Source organism: Carcharhinus amblyrhynchos, chromosome 23, assembly GCF_965287045.1.
Source record: "Carcharhinus amblyrhynchos chromosome 23, sCarAmb.v2.hapA, whole genome shotgun sequence".
Classification (NCBI taxonomy): Eukaryota; Metazoa; Chordata; class Chondrichthyes; order Carcharhiniformes; family Carcharhinidae; genus Carcharhinus; species Carcharhinus amblyrhynchos.
In genome coordinates, this window is record NC_137346.1 from 31341003 (window position 1) to 31357772 (window position 16770).

The 16770-nt window shown below is 44.0% G+C and overlaps 1 protein-coding gene across 1 annotated transcript in view; it reads right to left on the reverse strand.

Moving 5' to 3' along the window:
• The window catches only part of slc5a2 (solute carrier family 5 member 2), a 40819-nt gene that overhangs the window by 17260 nt on the left and 6789 nt on the right, over nt 1-16770 (reverse strand). The window contains exons 2-8 of the mRNA XM_080210934.1: nt 12337-12408; nt 11774-11878; nt 10297-10356; nt 9663-9767; nt 9252-9357; nt 4015-4095; nt 1335-1564 (exon numbers count right to left, since the gene is read on the reverse strand). Of these exons, the coding sequence (XP_080067060.1) occupies nt 1335-1564; nt 4015-4095; nt 9252-9357; nt 9663-9767; nt 10297-10356; nt 11774-11878; nt 12337-12408 (759 nt within the window). The remainder of the gene's footprint in view (nt 1-1334; nt 1565-4014; nt 4096-9251; nt 9358-9662; nt 9768-10296; nt 10357-11773; nt 11879-12336; nt 12409-16770) is intronic.

Sequence of the window (16770 nt, forward strand, 5' to 3'; positions counted from 1 at the left end):
AATCTGGGCCCCTTTAATTTCTAATATTTAAATGACCTAGACTTGCTGTCAGACAGACTTCAGAACAAATCACACAACCCCCTTCATTTTACCTTAAAGTAAAGACAATAGTTACAAAATATAACAATTCTAGAAACCTCATAATTGTAACAGTGTCTGTTCAGTCCCGCTCAAATATATTTTTATTTTATCAAACCTGAATGAGCATTTGATATTAGTTATAGAGACTATGCTGATACTGTAAAGTGAAATAATATGCTCAGCTAACAAAGAATGGAAACACCGATTCCATCTTTCTGAGCTGAGAGGACGGTTTACCTCATGAAAACTGTGATTCCCTGCGGCTGGATTCAAATCTCAGTTGCAGAGGTGAAAGGGCAGCATAACTAACATGTGGATGGTGCGACTTTCTGGCCTCACTGTGCATAGTGCAGGTTGCGCCAATCCCAGAAAATTGTGAGCGGGCCTAAAAACGGGTTATGTACCTACCACCAAATGTTTTGCAATCATCCTGCTGCCTTTCTACTGACAGAAACCCAATTGTGCCCTTTCTGATTAGCAGGTTTAAAGTAGCATTTAGATATGCTTAGCCCATTCAATGCCAAATTCTCCCAGCTCCTGGAGTTTTCAGACTCTTGGGCGTTGGTGACAATCAGTACTGGTCTCAACAATTGGACCAGGTGTGATGGCCACGCTGGGGAGGCCATTAAAGCCCCTGGGTGGTTGTGGACTTGGCTGGGCAGTACTCATCTGGCACTGCCCATCTAGCATACAGTTGGGCACTGCCAATGAGTCAGGCACAGTACAAAGGGAGTGGAGCCTGAGTGGGTAGGGCCTGAGTGGGGGTGGGATCTGAATGGGGGGTTATGACAGAGGGACCATGACAGGGATCTATGACATGGTGGAGGGACATGAAGGGGTGGAGCATGCAGGGATCAAGCAGGGGGACCCATTGGGAGGGCCCCAATGCTCCAATATGGCATCCGTGTCAGGGACGGGTTGGGGAAACTTGTCTCTAATGAGGCAGGAGGTGGTTCCCAATATCCGTGGAGTGGAAGAGAGTCTTCCAGTGCATTGTGAGATTGCGCCCAATCACTTTTTAGATGGGGTCACTGGCGTGTTTCGGCCCCGAACTTCCCAGAACGGTGCCCAACTCAACACACTCCCAAAAAATTACTGAGTGTGGGACGCTTATAGGCCTGTCCGCACTGAACAGGTTGGCATGGATTGCTCCGGTTTTGGGGAATTTTTTGGAAAACTGTGTTCTCTTATTTATGTTCTTTTTTTAAAGTAATTGTTGAGAGCTGTGGATCAGTGGTCAGTCAGCAACCTACCTGGTCACTACACCAGAACCAAACTCCAATGATGGTAATGCCAAAGATTAATCCTGGCCAGGGTAGGTCACCACTGATGGCATCTCGCAGGAGGTTGTATGAGTCAGCACGAGGGAGGTAACATTTATCAGAGATGTTATAACGGAGAGGATTTAATGTATCATGAAGACGTGGCACAGCATCTTTGTACTTGGCAAATAAAGCCTGGTAGCCCCCAACTTCATAGAAAGCTGTGGAAAATGGAACAGAAATCTACAGGTTATTATGAGAAATGTCTACCTTTCCCTATAACTAGTGCTTCATGTCGTTAGTGTGTGCCTAAACTGGACCAGATACTGGGCAAGACGACAGCTCAGTGACTATCACTGTTTGCTGTGCAGACACATGGATTTGGGCCGGTGTCTGTGGGAGTTTGCGCATTCTCCCTGTGCTTGTGTGGGTTTTCTCCGGGTGCTCCGGTTTCCTCCCACACCCCAAAGATGTGCTGTTAGGCTGATTGGCAGGAATAAAGTGTCCCTAAATCAGTTTCCCTCAATCTGGATGGCCATAAAACATTAGACAGGGGTCGTGGGTGGAGAGGGGGACTGGTGGTGTTGAGATGGCGGCGCGGGCTCGTTGGGCTGAAGGGCCTGTTTCCCGGGCTGATTTTGTTCTTTGTTCTTTATAACTCAGACCTCTCTGACTGGGGTTAGGCTTCAGAATCTCATAGCTCTTTCCTACATTGCCTCCAGTGCCTAAGTATCTCTTTTTTTTTGGCGACCAGAATTGGACAGGAAATCCACTGTCTAGTTTGATCACAATGACCTTGTCTGACTTTCTACAGTGATGCACTTCAACATTCTGTGGGTTTTCCTCAATGCTGCTCTTCATTGGCTGTTCATGCTTGGATCTCACATCTGCTGCGGCTTCTAGATTTCTTCAGCTTTTTCCTTAGATATTTCCAAGCAATCCAAACAGTATGCCCACCAATTATTTTTCCTTCAGCACTTCACAGTTCTCTTCATGGTGGCACAGTGATTAGCATTGCTGTCTCACAGCTCCAAGGACCCGGGTTCAATTCCCGGCTTGGGTCACTGTCGTGTGCAGAATTTGCACATTCACCCTGAGTCTGCGTGTGCTTCCTCCAGTTTCCTCCTACAGTCTGAAAGACATGCTGGTTAGGTGCATTGACCATGTTAAATTCTCTCTCAGTGTAGCCGAACAGGCGCTGGAGTGTGACAACTGGGGGATTTTCACAGGAACTTCATTGCAGTGTTAATGTAAACCTGCTTGTGACATTAATAATTAGACTTTAAATATCTTCTGTCATTGTTCTGCCTTCCTCCATTCATTGTTCAGTTCATTTTGTAATTTCTAAATTGCCCCTTTTGATTCCACTGCCCCATTTAGTTTGAGATAATGTGCAAATTTGATCACTTTGCATTAAGTTTCTGAGTACACACCAGTTGTGTAAATTAATGATTATAGTGATTCCAACATTGAGCTCCAATGCACCCACGCAGCAGTTTCTCCCACCACAACACTAATCCATTAAAGAGGGATCATATTCTTCATCCCATTTACTATCCAATCCCACTTAGGTTTAAAGATGTCAACTCCTTCCTCCAGCAGTTGATGCTAATGGATTTTGACTCCCACTGCGTGATATCTATTAGACCCAGGGATTTAACAACAAAATGTTCTTGTGTTCTGGTTCTCCATATCTTGAGTATATTTACTCCTTTAATCATTCTGAAGGCGGAGGCCTGTGTTATTACTGGAGGAGAGGGTGTTCAGTTCCATTGTAAGCTGCTTCATTTCACCGTAGTCAAAATATACATAACATTGGGGTCGGTTGTTCAACTTTAAAGGATAGACTGCTGCCTGTCCTGGGACCTCATTTGCTGCTAGTATTGATGCCTAAAGCTTTTCAAACACCAACAGAGTTTTGTTAGCCATTGCTTGGCATCTGTACAAAAACAATTGACCACACTGCATCTTAAATGCTGCCTACCGACCAATGTTCCAATAGTCAACATGGGAGTCTGTTGAGAGGTGAGTGCGTTTTAGTTAACTTTTGTTCAGCACACCTATTAAAATCTGTTCAAGTCCAATTCTAATCTGTGGAAAAAGGCCCAAAGCATCCTGAACCGTGACAAACATGAACGGTCCCAAACAACATGATGAAAGTGAATAGCATTATTTTTGTTGTGTTGATGAAGATGGACTTATAGAGCTAGAGAGGCCTGTCTTCTTCTCTCAGTTTTCTCCCATCCTCACCCGAAGTTGCAGACTCTCTCTGGATACAGGTTCCAGAAGAATTGAACACCCTCTGATGTCTCACCACATTCCTATAGGAGCCTTGATAGTACGAGCAAGGTACTCAAATGTGGAAAGTATTCATAGTCAGCTTGTAATCAACATCCACTACTCTTTCCAGGAGGTGTTCCTGAGGATTGTTGAGGAGTGTGAGCACTGGCTGATTTCCTTCCTCCTAAAGTCATGGGTACAAGAGTCTAAGCACATCAATCCCCTGTCTTGGATGAGGGCAGCTATCTGCCCAGACCCAGATGCAACCTGGGTCTTTTCTGCTCTGTATGCCTCAGTAACATAGCGGTTTAAGCTTAGTGAAGCATCAAGGGGACATGGTGAGGTTTTTAAACCTTCCTTGTTTGAAAGGCGCAAAGACCAATTCACTTACAGAATCCCATCAGTACAAAAGCTCCAGCGATGATCACAAATGTCTGCACTGTGTCCGTGTACATCAGTGCGGCCAGGCCTCCTAGAACCAATCAGAAAGAAACAGTTCCTTCACTGTCACTGGGTCAAAATCCTGAAGCTCTCTCCTTAACATCATTATGGGTGTACCTACGCTACAGCACCTGCAGCAGTTCAAGAAGGCACCTCCTTCACCACCTTCTCGAGGGCAATTAGGGATGGGCAATAAATGCTGGTCCAGCCAGCGAGACCCACATCCCTGTGAGTGAATGAAAAATAGTCAGCACTACACAAAAGTACTCAAGATGATAAATCCAGGGGCAGCATGGTGACATAGTAGTCACCATACCGAGTAGTAAGGATGTGGAATGCCTTGCCTGCAACAGTAGTGGACTCGCCAACATTAAGAGCATTTAAATGGTCATTGCATAAACATATGGATGATGTTGGAATAGTGTAGGTTAGATGGGCTTTAGATTGCATGTTGGCACACCATCGAGGGCCGAAGGGCCTGTACTGCACTGTAATGTTCTATATAATGGTTAGCACTGTTGCCTCACAGCGCCAGGGACCCGGGTTCAAATCCCGGCTTAGGTCATTGTCTATGTGGAGTTTGCATATTCTCCCCGTGTCTGCATGGGTTTTCTCCGGGTGCCCCCTCTTCCTCCCACAGTCCAGAGATGTGTGGGTTAGGTGGATAGGCCATGCTCAGTTGGCTCTTAGTGTACCCAAACAGGCACTGGAGTGTAGTGACTAGAGCATTTTAATTTCATTGCAGTATTAATGTAAGCTTACTTTAAAAATAAACTTTAAACTCTGGCTGTCCTCTGAGGTGGAGATAAAAATTCCAGTGGTACTACTTCAAAGAAAGCAGACAGTTCTTACCTGTTTTCTGGTCATTATTTATCCCTCAAACAATGTCTAAAAAAATCCCAAGGTTATTTGATCACTTGCCTCCTTGTTGTTTGTGGTACCTTGCTGTGGAAAATTGGCTGCCACATTTTCTAAATTATAACAGCGACTTCAAAAATACTTTATCGGCTGAAGTGCCTTGGGCTGTCCTGAGGTGGTGAAAGGCACTACGTTACTATAAATCATGTTCTCTCTTTGCTGTTCTTCAGGAAAGCAGCACATGCCAAGCCTCCTGTTCAAAGAGGGCACAGGAAGTAGAGGCAGGTTCCCTGTGCCGTTACAAAAGAGATATAGAATTCTATAATGAAATTCAGTACCCCAGACTAGAGAGAAGTTAAAAAAAAAAGCTCAGGAGCTAACTCCTGATCACTGCCTGTTGATTTTCTTCTGGGAAATGTAGCTGTTGGGTGAGAATAGGATTGGGTGCAGCTGTGAGGTATCCTCTAGAACATCAAACAATATAGCACAGAAACAGGCCCTTCAGCCCACAATGTTGTGCTGAACATGATGCCAAATTAAACTAATCCCTTCTGCCTTCCCTTGGTCCATATCCCTCTATTCCTTGCATATTCATGTGCTTATCTAAAACCCCCTTGAACGCCCCTATCTTATCTGCCTGCACCACCACCCCGAGCAGCGCCATCCAGCCGCCTCCCACTCTCTGTGTGAAAAACTTGCCCCTCACATCTCCTTTGAACTTTCCCCCTACTTAAAGTGCGTGACCCCTAGTGTTAGAGATTTCAATTCTGGGAAAAAGATTCTGACTGTCAACCTCATCTATACTTTTCATAATTTTATAGACTTCTATCAGATCTCTCCTCAGCCTCCGCTACTCCAGAGAAAACAATCCTAGCTTGTCCAGCCTCTTCCAATAGTTCATACCCTCTAATCCAGGCAGCATCCCAGTAAACGTCTTCTGCACCCTCTCCAAAGCCTCCACATCCTTCCTGTAATGTGGCAATCAGAATTGAACACAATACTCTAAGTGTGGCCTAACCAAAGTTTTATAAAGCTGCAACATGACATTCTGACTCTAGTACTGGAATCTTCTAGTTCTCACAATCTGGGCTCATGGAGAATGCCATTTTGAAGTATGTTCTTTATGCCAGTGGAATACAGGATGAGAGCAGGCCATTTAGTTGAGTTCAAGGCTGATCTGTAATGTAACTTCATTTACCTGCCTCTGCAACATATCCTTCATATCTTCGGCTGACAAAAACATCTTGCAATCTCAGTTTTAATATTAACAGTTGACTGAGCATCAATAACCATTTGCAGACTTCCAAACTTCTACCATCCTTTACATGTAGAAATGTTTCCTATTTTCATTACTGAAAATTCTGGCCCCAATTTATTGATCATGCCCTAGGCTCCCTCATGAGCAGAAATAGTTTCTCCCAACCTGCTCCATCCTTTTCTCTTAATTGTCTGAATATTTTTATCAAGTCACTCCTAACTTTCTAAATTCCAGGCTAAATCTCTCCTCATGGATTAACCTTTGGAGTCCAGGTATCACCCTGCTACATCTACCTGCACTCCCTCCAAAGCCAATATCCTTTTGAAGATGTGGCTCCCAGAAGTGCTGTCAGTGCTCCAGCTGTGGTCCAACTGCAGCCTTGTGACGCTGAAGAGTGACTTCAATCCCCTTGTATTCTATTTCTAATAAATATAGAGTCACACCTACAATAGGGCAGCATTGTTGCCTCACAGAACGATGGGTCAATCTTTGATTGTGGCTTTGGGTGACTGTGCGTGGAGTTTACACGTTCTGTCCATGTCTGCATGGATTTCCTCCAGGTACTCTAGTTTCCTCTCACACTTTAAAGATGTGCAGGTTATTTGAGTTGGCCATGCTAAATTACCCCTAGTGTGTAGGTTAGGTGGATTAACCATGCTAAATTACCCCTAGTGTGTAGGTTAGGTGGATTAGCCACGCTAAATTGCCCCTAGTGTGTAGGTTAGGTGGATTAGCCATGCTAAATTGCCCCTAGTGTGTAGGTTAGGTGGATTAGCTATGGTGGATGTGCTGGGTTGCGGGGAGGGGCAGGGGCTGGGATGATCTTTTGGAGGGTCACTGCAGACTTGATGGGCTGAATGGTCTCCTACTGCACTGTAGAGATTCTATGATTCTATTCCACGATTCTACTGGTAAAGATTGGAATAGTAGGAGCTGAGATGAAGGTGAGAGAATCTGTTTTAGAACAGTTTTGCTAAAGTTTACATGGAATTATTGTTGTGGTATTGATACTCATTTGAAGGTCATAATGGATTGCTGAAAAGGCACAAAACTGGACATCGGCATTTCCTCAGAAACTTCGACAGTATTAGGGTTCAAAATATAATTTTATTATTGGAATGGGGAGGCATATGGTTATTATTAGAGCGAGGGCAATCTCAATTGGTATTCCAGAATACTCCAACTGACCCTGTAAAGATTTACAGAGCAAAAGAGTCAAAGGTCACCAGAATAATTACAGAAAGAACATGACTGAGGAATTTTAATTGCTTGGACACTGAACACTTTATCAGAATCAGCTAAATTTTAAGAAGAGCATCGTATTGACGACATGTTAGTTTATTGACCGGAACAGATTGCTGTTTTGAAATGAATCCAGCAATGTTGTCCACTGGTTAAGCACAGGAAAAAATATGTTAATGTTTCTCCTGAAGCGAGCCCTGTCCTCCACATGGAACGTCAATGCTCACGGTAACAGCAAGGAGAGGATGAAACCACAATATCCTAAATTACCGTAATCTGAACTAATGTTATCCTGAACTGAAAAAATAGGCCTGATTCTACTGACAGGGTTCAACAGGCCTCTGATTAACTAACTGGCTTCAATTGGTTTGTGGGCCTCAAGTAGCCAAAAACAAGGCCTCAGTTGGAATGTAAGGCAGAATTTTACAATCCTCCTGGCAGAATCTTCCGATCCCGCCAAAATCAATGAATTAATGTTCGGGATTTTCCTCCAGCTCCTTTCCCACCAACCCCCCACCACCACCGCCAGCTCTCCCGCCCCCATCCACCCCTGGTGAGGCATGTTTTCCAGTGAGAGGGATGTCCTACCGTTGGCTGGTGGTGTGATCTTCTAGTTCTGTCAATGTCTACTGAGTTTTATATGCCCTACACTCTCTGCCATTGGGAATTTGCCATTGGGGGAGAGGGGCAGGGGAAAGCCATTAGCAGGATCAGACTATCTCACCAGCGGGCAGGGCTAAAGACTTTGGTCAAAGGACATTACCTTCTACAGGGCCGTAACATTCTGCCTTTAGACTTCAAAAACATTCACAGTAAAGTCCTTGCAATACCCCACTTTGCAAGCGTCATTGCTTCAAATAAACCAGTTCCTTAATTACACACAAAACAAAAACAGAAAATGCTGGAAAATCTCTGCAGGTCCGACAGCCTCTGTGAAATGTTCTGTTTTTGTTTCAGAATTCCACAAAGGCTGTCAGACCTGCTGAGATTTTCCAGCATTTTCTGTTTTTGTTTCAGATTGCAGCAGCATTTTGCTCTTATCCCGGTTCCTTAATTATGTCAGTAGCTTTCTAAACTTTGACTATGTAACACTCAACCAAGTGGGTAAGGAGTGAATCCAGATTATTCTGTGGAAACAAATACAAATTTTTTTTTTACATTTTCAACTAGTGAAGATTTACAAATAGAAGAACCATCTGATTGATGGCAACTGATCCAGCAAGGGGAGAAAGTAGATGCTAGGGTTCCTACCCAATGGCAATACCAGTATTCTACTGATATCACAATGGGAATTTGTAAGGTCCATAGTTTGCTTACACCCAATAACCTCAGAAAATGTGTGGTATATGATACGGTCGTGGCATGGAGAAGGTTGCAATCAAGCTGAGCTGGATCCTGTCCACAGCTGACGTCCACACAAATGAAACATTAAAACAAGAGTCAGTGGATGTAATTGAAAGCAGGAACCCCAGGGTTTATTCTTCTACCAACCCATGGACAATTTCAGCACATCCCTTGATACCCGTGATCACTTGCCTAAGCACAGGCCAGTGATAATAACTACTTGCCTGTGGGGTTCAGTTCTACACTGAGTGAGATCAGCTAAGTTAGCAGAGACCAGAGATGGAGGCTGACTTTTCTACTTGTGGGGTTCAGTTTTACACTTGGCACATCAGCTGAATGAGCACAGGCCAGACATTGAAGCTGTGGTTTCTGCCAGCTCTGTATGGCCAAATTTTCCGAGTTTTTCTTTCTGAGTTTCTCAAGCAACAGCTTGCAGAATGTTCCATGTAAACAGGATGTTGAGCTGCCTGATCTTCTGTGCCTACCTGTAACTGTGTAGATACAGGTAATAATCAGCAAGGCTATTACTGCGACATAGATGTTCCATCCAAGAGCTTGTTGGATGAAGACTGCTCCAGAGAACATGTCCACCTACCAAGAAATCAGATAAAAGTCTATTAAGAAAGATCACCAACAGTGAAATCTAACTGAAGAGGAGGTCCAATCATCAGAAATTAATAAGGGCAAAATGGCCACTTAGGGTGTTTAAAATTTCCCATGAGGACCATTAAAGAGGGTGCCTGGCCACAAAATATCCTTTATGGGTGGAGTTTGCCATCAGGGATCAATACAGAAGATATTTCACAATATGAATATCTTTTAAGGGGCAAGTCTCACTTTTAACGAAACAGTCAAAGGAAAGTTGAATGAAGTGATGACTATGAGGAGATACTCACCGAGATCTTGGTAAATATATATAGAAAGAGAGAGATGAGGGAGAGGTAGAGTCTGATTCGGTTTCCTCCAAACCTTTTCATTAGGTACTGGGGCATTGTGATGACCTAGGAAAGGACATAGAAGTCAATTAATGGGCAAATATTTTCATCCACAAGTTCCCCCTTGCTGAAGCCAGTTAGGCCAATATTTCTTTACAAAAATCTGACAGATCAAAATGGTTCCTGAAGACAATAATTGCAATTGATGGCCACATGATGTTTGGAACTCTAGAAGCCATTTTGACTTTGGCTGATAGCATACAATGGATACTGTTGATTGAAGTCAATGGAAATAAAATTTACCGGAGATTATTCATTTTGCTATTATCCATTTTACACAATTCATCGCTCATTTTACTCTATTATCCAAACTCATTATTACTCCCACTTGTGGCATCCAAGGTTGATCCAACTGCAGAGCACTGAATGCCACATTGTGTTGGATAATGTATTCTTCTATCACTGGGACTCCCATGTTTGAATCTAGCTGCAGGATACTGTACCCCACAGTGTATTGGATAAGCCCACTCATCATCTGGAACTTGTATGATATAAATACCAGAGCAGGTCAATGGGAATGGAATCTCATACTCACCCCAGCTGTCAGATAGACTGGGACAAAGAGCCAACCCAGGAGTAACACAATAAACAGGGCCTGTGGGATGCAAATCTCAAAGTTAAACAGGGCAAATTGTTTCTCCATTCATTACTCTGAGACCCTGCTGAGGATATGAGGCAGGGCCAAGGTTGAAATGGGCATAAGAGATGATGAGGTATGTCAGGAGTGAAAGTAGTCAGATGATAATGTTGAGTTTTTAAAAGTTCCAACATTGCAAAATGAAAGGAAGAGCGAGGAAAGTGATGTTTCCAGGGAAAGAATGATTTAGAGTAGGAAACAAAACAATGAGTGGGGTTTTATGGCCTTGCTTGACCTGAGACCTGAAAATCCCATCCGAGGTCAACCATCATTTCCATTGTCCGCCCCTCGCCCACTCCGATTTATTGGTGGGTGGGCTGGCAGAATTCCGGTGAATGGGTCTTGACTTCAACAACATGAAGATTCAGGGAGGTGAGAATGGTTTTGAATGTTATGAGGACAAAAGGTCAATTTCAGAGGTGCATTAACAACAGGAATATAGATAAGATAGGGAAAGAATGGCTGACAGTGCAAGGGATTCTGAACACTAGAAGTGAGAGAGGTACAAAATGACAAACTTTAATCAAATTTCATCAAACAATGGATATGTTTGGACATGGGAAATACGTCTCTGATTCCTGTGTCCAGAATCAGTAAGTATCAGTAATACTGAGATCTCTGGGACACTAGAGACAAATGGTACAACTTTGGAATTCAAAGATTGCAGTGTGCCTAATGTAGATTTAGAAACTGTAACATGCCCAGTCACTGAGGTATGCAAGCAGTTATATGTCAGAAACCTAGGCTTGGGACCATTAAAGTATTTGATTACTGGTAGACTGAAGAAAGTAATATTCAGTTTCCATGGAGCCTGGAAACAGTGATGATGTGCAGTGATGTTATCCAAGGGTCAGTTTCGGGTTTAAAATTAATTTCAACTTTTATAATTGATCTAGACTCCGGTGCAGGCAACAGCATTATAAAATATGTTGATAATGTGAAACTTGATGATACTTACAGCATTCAGGGTGGCCCGGACTAAATGGTGAAATGAACAGAAGTGTAGCAGCTGGAGTTTAATACGGAGAAGTATGAAGTGATTGCACTTGGGAGTACTAATTTGGAAAGACCGTATACTATAAATGTTATGATTTTGAAGAGTGCAAATGAACAGTGTGGACTTGTCTCCATAAATACAAATTTTTAAAGGTAGTAGAGCAAGGTAATAAGTTGGTTTAAAAAAGCTTAGGGGTTAATGAGGATTATAAATGCAATATTGTGTCCCCCACTAGGGAAATACACATCTTGGTATGTCAAGCTGTAGTGATGATATAAGGGAGGGCCAGCTTGGGAAAAATTCGGAATCCCTAATACACACTGATCAGGATTCATAAAATGCTACAAAAGGTTAACATACTTATTTCACCACACTTACGTTCCACTCAAAGCCACCAACAGCCAAACCGTTTGCTGCCCCTGTGCCTGCCAAACCTACAAAGTGTCCGCTTCCGATGTTACTGGCAAAGAGTGAGGCTCCAACCTGGAGGGGGATTTGAGAAAGAGACCTAGTGAGTTTTAAGAAAAAAAACTACCATCTGCTGCATGTGTGGAGTCTTGGAAATCAAATAGCTATAAAAGGTTTCTAGAACACTGGACTTCAAAATAAGTTATAAACTGAACTTCCAGCTCCAAAACCTCAATCTATTCAACCTCCATCTAACTGAAGCCTAGTTGAGAATTATTACATAGTCTTAAAAGTTACTTACTGTTGCTTATGATCTTTAACCAGAAAGTTTAATTCTCATTATGCTTTTAGATCGATTAATCAATCACAATCATAAGTATTTTTGCACATTCAACCTGTAGCTCACCATCCAATCCAGTTATGGATTAAAGTTGATTTTGATTTCCTTAAGATTTCACGTTTATATCATTGTAGTTTTCTACATTTTAAGAGGCTGACAAATAAATTAAATCAATAAAATGAACATTACTCACTGTGTACCATTGCATGTTCCTCCCAGCCAAGAAATACCCACCAACAGTCGCACGATTGGTCCTACACATGGACTAAAAAAAGCACAATACACATTAATGAGATTTCATTAATGCCGTATGTAGCAGTGATTGGCAGATAATCTTTACTGTTTCTACTTTGGACGGACAAAGCAGCATTTAATAGTGAGCAGATTTTGCAACTGATGGACTTGTGGGGGAGGGATTCTTAACACATTGAGTCCTTTGAAAATTGTGTATCGCAAGAGTAGGAAGAGGAATTAGGAGATGGATAAACATTGTAGCAAACAGATCTGTACTTCACTCCGTGCTTTCCAGGCATTCTCAGATGAGCCAACATCAAGCCAGAAGAGGCTGAGATGTCACAAGTCCTTTTGTAAATCACATGATCCTTTCACAGAATCTTGATTGACAAATCATTTCCATGAATGGCTCCTTCTAATTTCTGCTCCTTTCATACCCTCTCACCCTGTCATCCGAAATAAATTAGCGGTCCTGCATTGTTAAGACCTTCCAGATGATCTTCTGACCTGCCCCATAAATAAAAGGTTGGCCAAACACAGCATCTACTGATATATTCACCAGATGAAGGGTACATATTTCATATCAGTTGGCAGGCATTGTGGTCAGCTTCCTTAGCTGGTGCTTTTTCTTGGTTCAGGCCCTGTAGCAAGAGCCTGTGAGGTGAGTGACCACCTAATGTCAGCAAGAGGATCAAAGTGCCTCTCAAATTGAATGAGTATGGTCACCCATTACCCTATTTTAAGCTGCAGCACATTTATTAACGGCCTCCATTCCTTGCCTGTTTTCTAGGTCGTGTGATTTCTTAGGTGGCAGGAAATGGGGGGAAACTCAGACTGCTGTAGATGTGCTGTTATATCAGGAGAGAGGGCAACATAATCCTATGCCAGGTCTAACCTGTCCTTTCGCCTTGACTTACTACCCTGTGCATAAACGCCCTCATGATACCCATAGGGGAAGCAAATAATCCACACCAATGTTTCAGAGCTCCTTTGAGCGTGGATATGTGTTTGAGGCCGGGAAAGTAGCAATATGGTACCCAGTGGGCAGCATGGTAGCACAGTGGTTAGCATTGCTACTTCACAGTGCCTGGGACCCAGGTTTGATTCCCAGGTTGGGTCACTGTCTGTGTGGAGTTTGCACATTCTCACTGTCTGTGTGGGGTTTGCACATTGTCTGCATGGGTTTCCTCCGGGTGCTTGGGTTTTCCCCCAACAGCCTGAGAGACGTGCTGGTTAGGTGGATTGACCTGAACAGACATCGGACTGTGGCGACTAGGGGAATTTCACAGTAGCTTCATTGTAGTGTTAATGTAAGCCTCATGTGCGACTAATAAATACATAAATTTTTAAAAGGGAAACCAGTTAATCTGGATAATCATAGGCCAGTTAGCTCGACCCCTTTTGATAAGGAAAGTCTTTAGCAACTTTAATTAAGATGAAATTACTGTTATATCTGGAGTGATGGAGTAAAATGAAAAGTGAATAAAAATAGGCTGCAAGGATTTCAAAATGGGTAAATATACTCTATAGACCTCAGGATTCTTTGATAAGGTGACAGGTGAGGTACAAAGAACAAAGAACAACGAACAACCCAGCACGGGAAACAGGCCCTTCGGCCCAACGAGCCCGTGCCGCCGCGTCTTCCTACACCTACCCTACCCTGCGTGTATGCGAGTGGAACCCCTAATGTAGCCAGATTCAGGGGAGAATAGTGTCAATTTGGTACACCAATCAGCCTAAGAGCACATCTTTGGGGTGTGGGAGGAAACCGGAGCGCCCGGAGGAAACCTACGCAACCACAGGGAGAATGCGCAAACTCCCACAGACACAGGCCCAAATCCATGTATCTGCACAGCTAGCAGTGAGCTAGCACTGAGCTGTTGTGGCGCCCGTCTGCTGGTCCAGGATTGAGCACACACAACGACACGAAGTACTAGGCCACTCCCAGAACCTCCAAGAGCAGCCCACGCACGACCCACCGTGTGCATGCCCCTCGTTTGACAACAAGGTGGACCGACACCTGTGGAATAAAAAGACAAAACATTAACATGTAATACTACATTTCCGGTGTCGTCCCGAGGCTCTGACCCCATTTAATACCCTCTACTATAACCCTCCATCCTTGTTTCGCTCATGTGTTTATCTAAGTAAACCTTAAACAAGTCCAACGTGCCTGCCTCCACCACCCTACTCGATAGCGCGTTCCATACCCCCACGACCCTCTGCGTGAAAAACCTTCCTCTCACATCCAAATTATACTGCTCCCCCCTCACCCTTAGATCGTGACCTCTTGTAATTGTCCCCAATCTAGGGAAAAGCCTACCACTGTTGACTCTATCTATTCCCTTCAGTATTTTATACACCTCTATCATATCCCTCCTTAATCTCCGTCTTTCTAAGGAGAAGAGCCCCAGTTTCTCCAACCTTTCCTCGTAATTCAGTCCTTCCATGCCAGGCAACATCCTGGTAAACCTCCTCTGCACCCTCTCCAGGGTCTCCACGTCCTTCCGGTAGTAAGGTGACCAGAACTGGACGCAGTACTCCAAACGCGGTCTAACCAACGTTCTGTACAACTGAAGCATTAGACGGCAGCTCTTATACTCTATACCCCTTCCTATAAAGGCTAGCATTCCATAAGCTTTCTTCACAACCTTCTCTACTTGTGTTGACACCTTCAGAGACTTGTGCACCTGCACTCCCAGGTCCCTCTGTATTTCTATACTCTAGGTAGATAGGGAAATGCAGCATGTGTTGGGTGTGCAGAATTTAGAAAAGCTATTAACAAGATGCCACATGAGAGATTCCAGTATGGGAGCAGAGGGAGGATACCAAATGAGATAACATATGTTTAGGAGGTAAAAAAACAGAAAGCAGGGGTTAACAGCAGTTTATCAGAGTGGTTGGGAGTGGATTGCAATGACCCACAATTTCCTGTTCTGAAGCTGCTTCTGCTCACTGATGATTTGGACATATAACCAGCTGGTGTTGAAATTTAATACCAAAATAGGAAGTATAATTAATTATTCAGAAGAATTGGGAAAAGGGAGGGGGTGATGATGTTGTAAGGCCTAAAGAAAATGACACATGCATTTTAATGCAAAGAGGGGTAAGGTGAAGCATTTGACCAAATCACAGCTGAAAATAGACATTGGGCGGGATTCTCTGGCACACTCCTCCACCCCCGCCCCCGTATTTCTTGGCAGCAGGAGGTAACCTGTTATTGGTAAGTGGACGGATCTTCTGGTCCTACCAGTGTCAATGGGATTTCCTGTTGAATCTGCCCCATGCTATGTTTTACACAGCTCAGATGTCAGTGGCAGCAGTGCGCTATTGCTAGCATCGGAAGCTCCCGCCAACTAGAAGGATCAGAACATCCTGCCTTCTGTGTGCGGAACTCGGCTATCATGAGGACGGCCTCAACCGGGATCTTGGGTTCATGTCGCACTATCTGTAACCCCCATGACTTGCCTGGGCTTGTAAAATCTCACTTACTGTCCTGTCTGGAGACAATACACATCTCTTTAATCTGTGCCTAATGCTATCTCAACTCACATTGTCTGCATCTTTAAGACCTGAATAGCAGGTTAGCTGTAAAGACTTGCATTCTAATCAGTATTCTGCAAACTGTGTGTGACTTTATATGTCCTTCTCTGATCAGAACCTTCCACAAACCTGACGAAGGAACACCGTTTCCGAAAGCTTGTGAGATTACTATCAAATAAACTGGTTGGACTTTAACCTGACGTTGTGAGACTTCTTGCTCTGGAGTCAGCCAGACCAGGTAAGAACATAGAACATAGAACCCTACAGCACAAACAGGCCCTTCGGCCCACGAGTTGCGCTGAAGTAAGGATGGCAGATTTCCTCTTTAAAGGACATTAGTGAACCAGATGGGACATTAGTGAACCAGATGGGTTACAGATTTATTAATTAAACTTAAATTTCACCTGCAGCTGGGCTGGAATTTGAAACCATGGCCGCGATTCTCCTGAAAGTGCTGTTCTAGATGCCAACTGTTTCGTTAGTTCAACTTCTCACCTGAATCTCCCCACTCTGTGCACCGCAGAGATCCCTCATGAATCTCAATAAAAATCCAGGGGGGTGAGGCCTATTCATGCCAGACCCTGCACATGCACAGTGGCCCCGATCTGTCAGTCTTCCCATTTGCTGGCCAGCTCAATCGCTCGCTAGCCCAGGACCCCCGCAGTTCTGCTCCTCCAGCCCATCTCACGGCCTGATTGCAAACCCCACAACCATTCCCAGGCCAGCCCTGAGCCCCCATGCTCCAGAGCGCCCAACCCCCCACAACAGTGGCAATCCTGACCCACCCTCACCTGGCAGATTCCACCCCCCCCCCACCGACCAAATAACCCCCTTCGGGGTCAGACCTCAG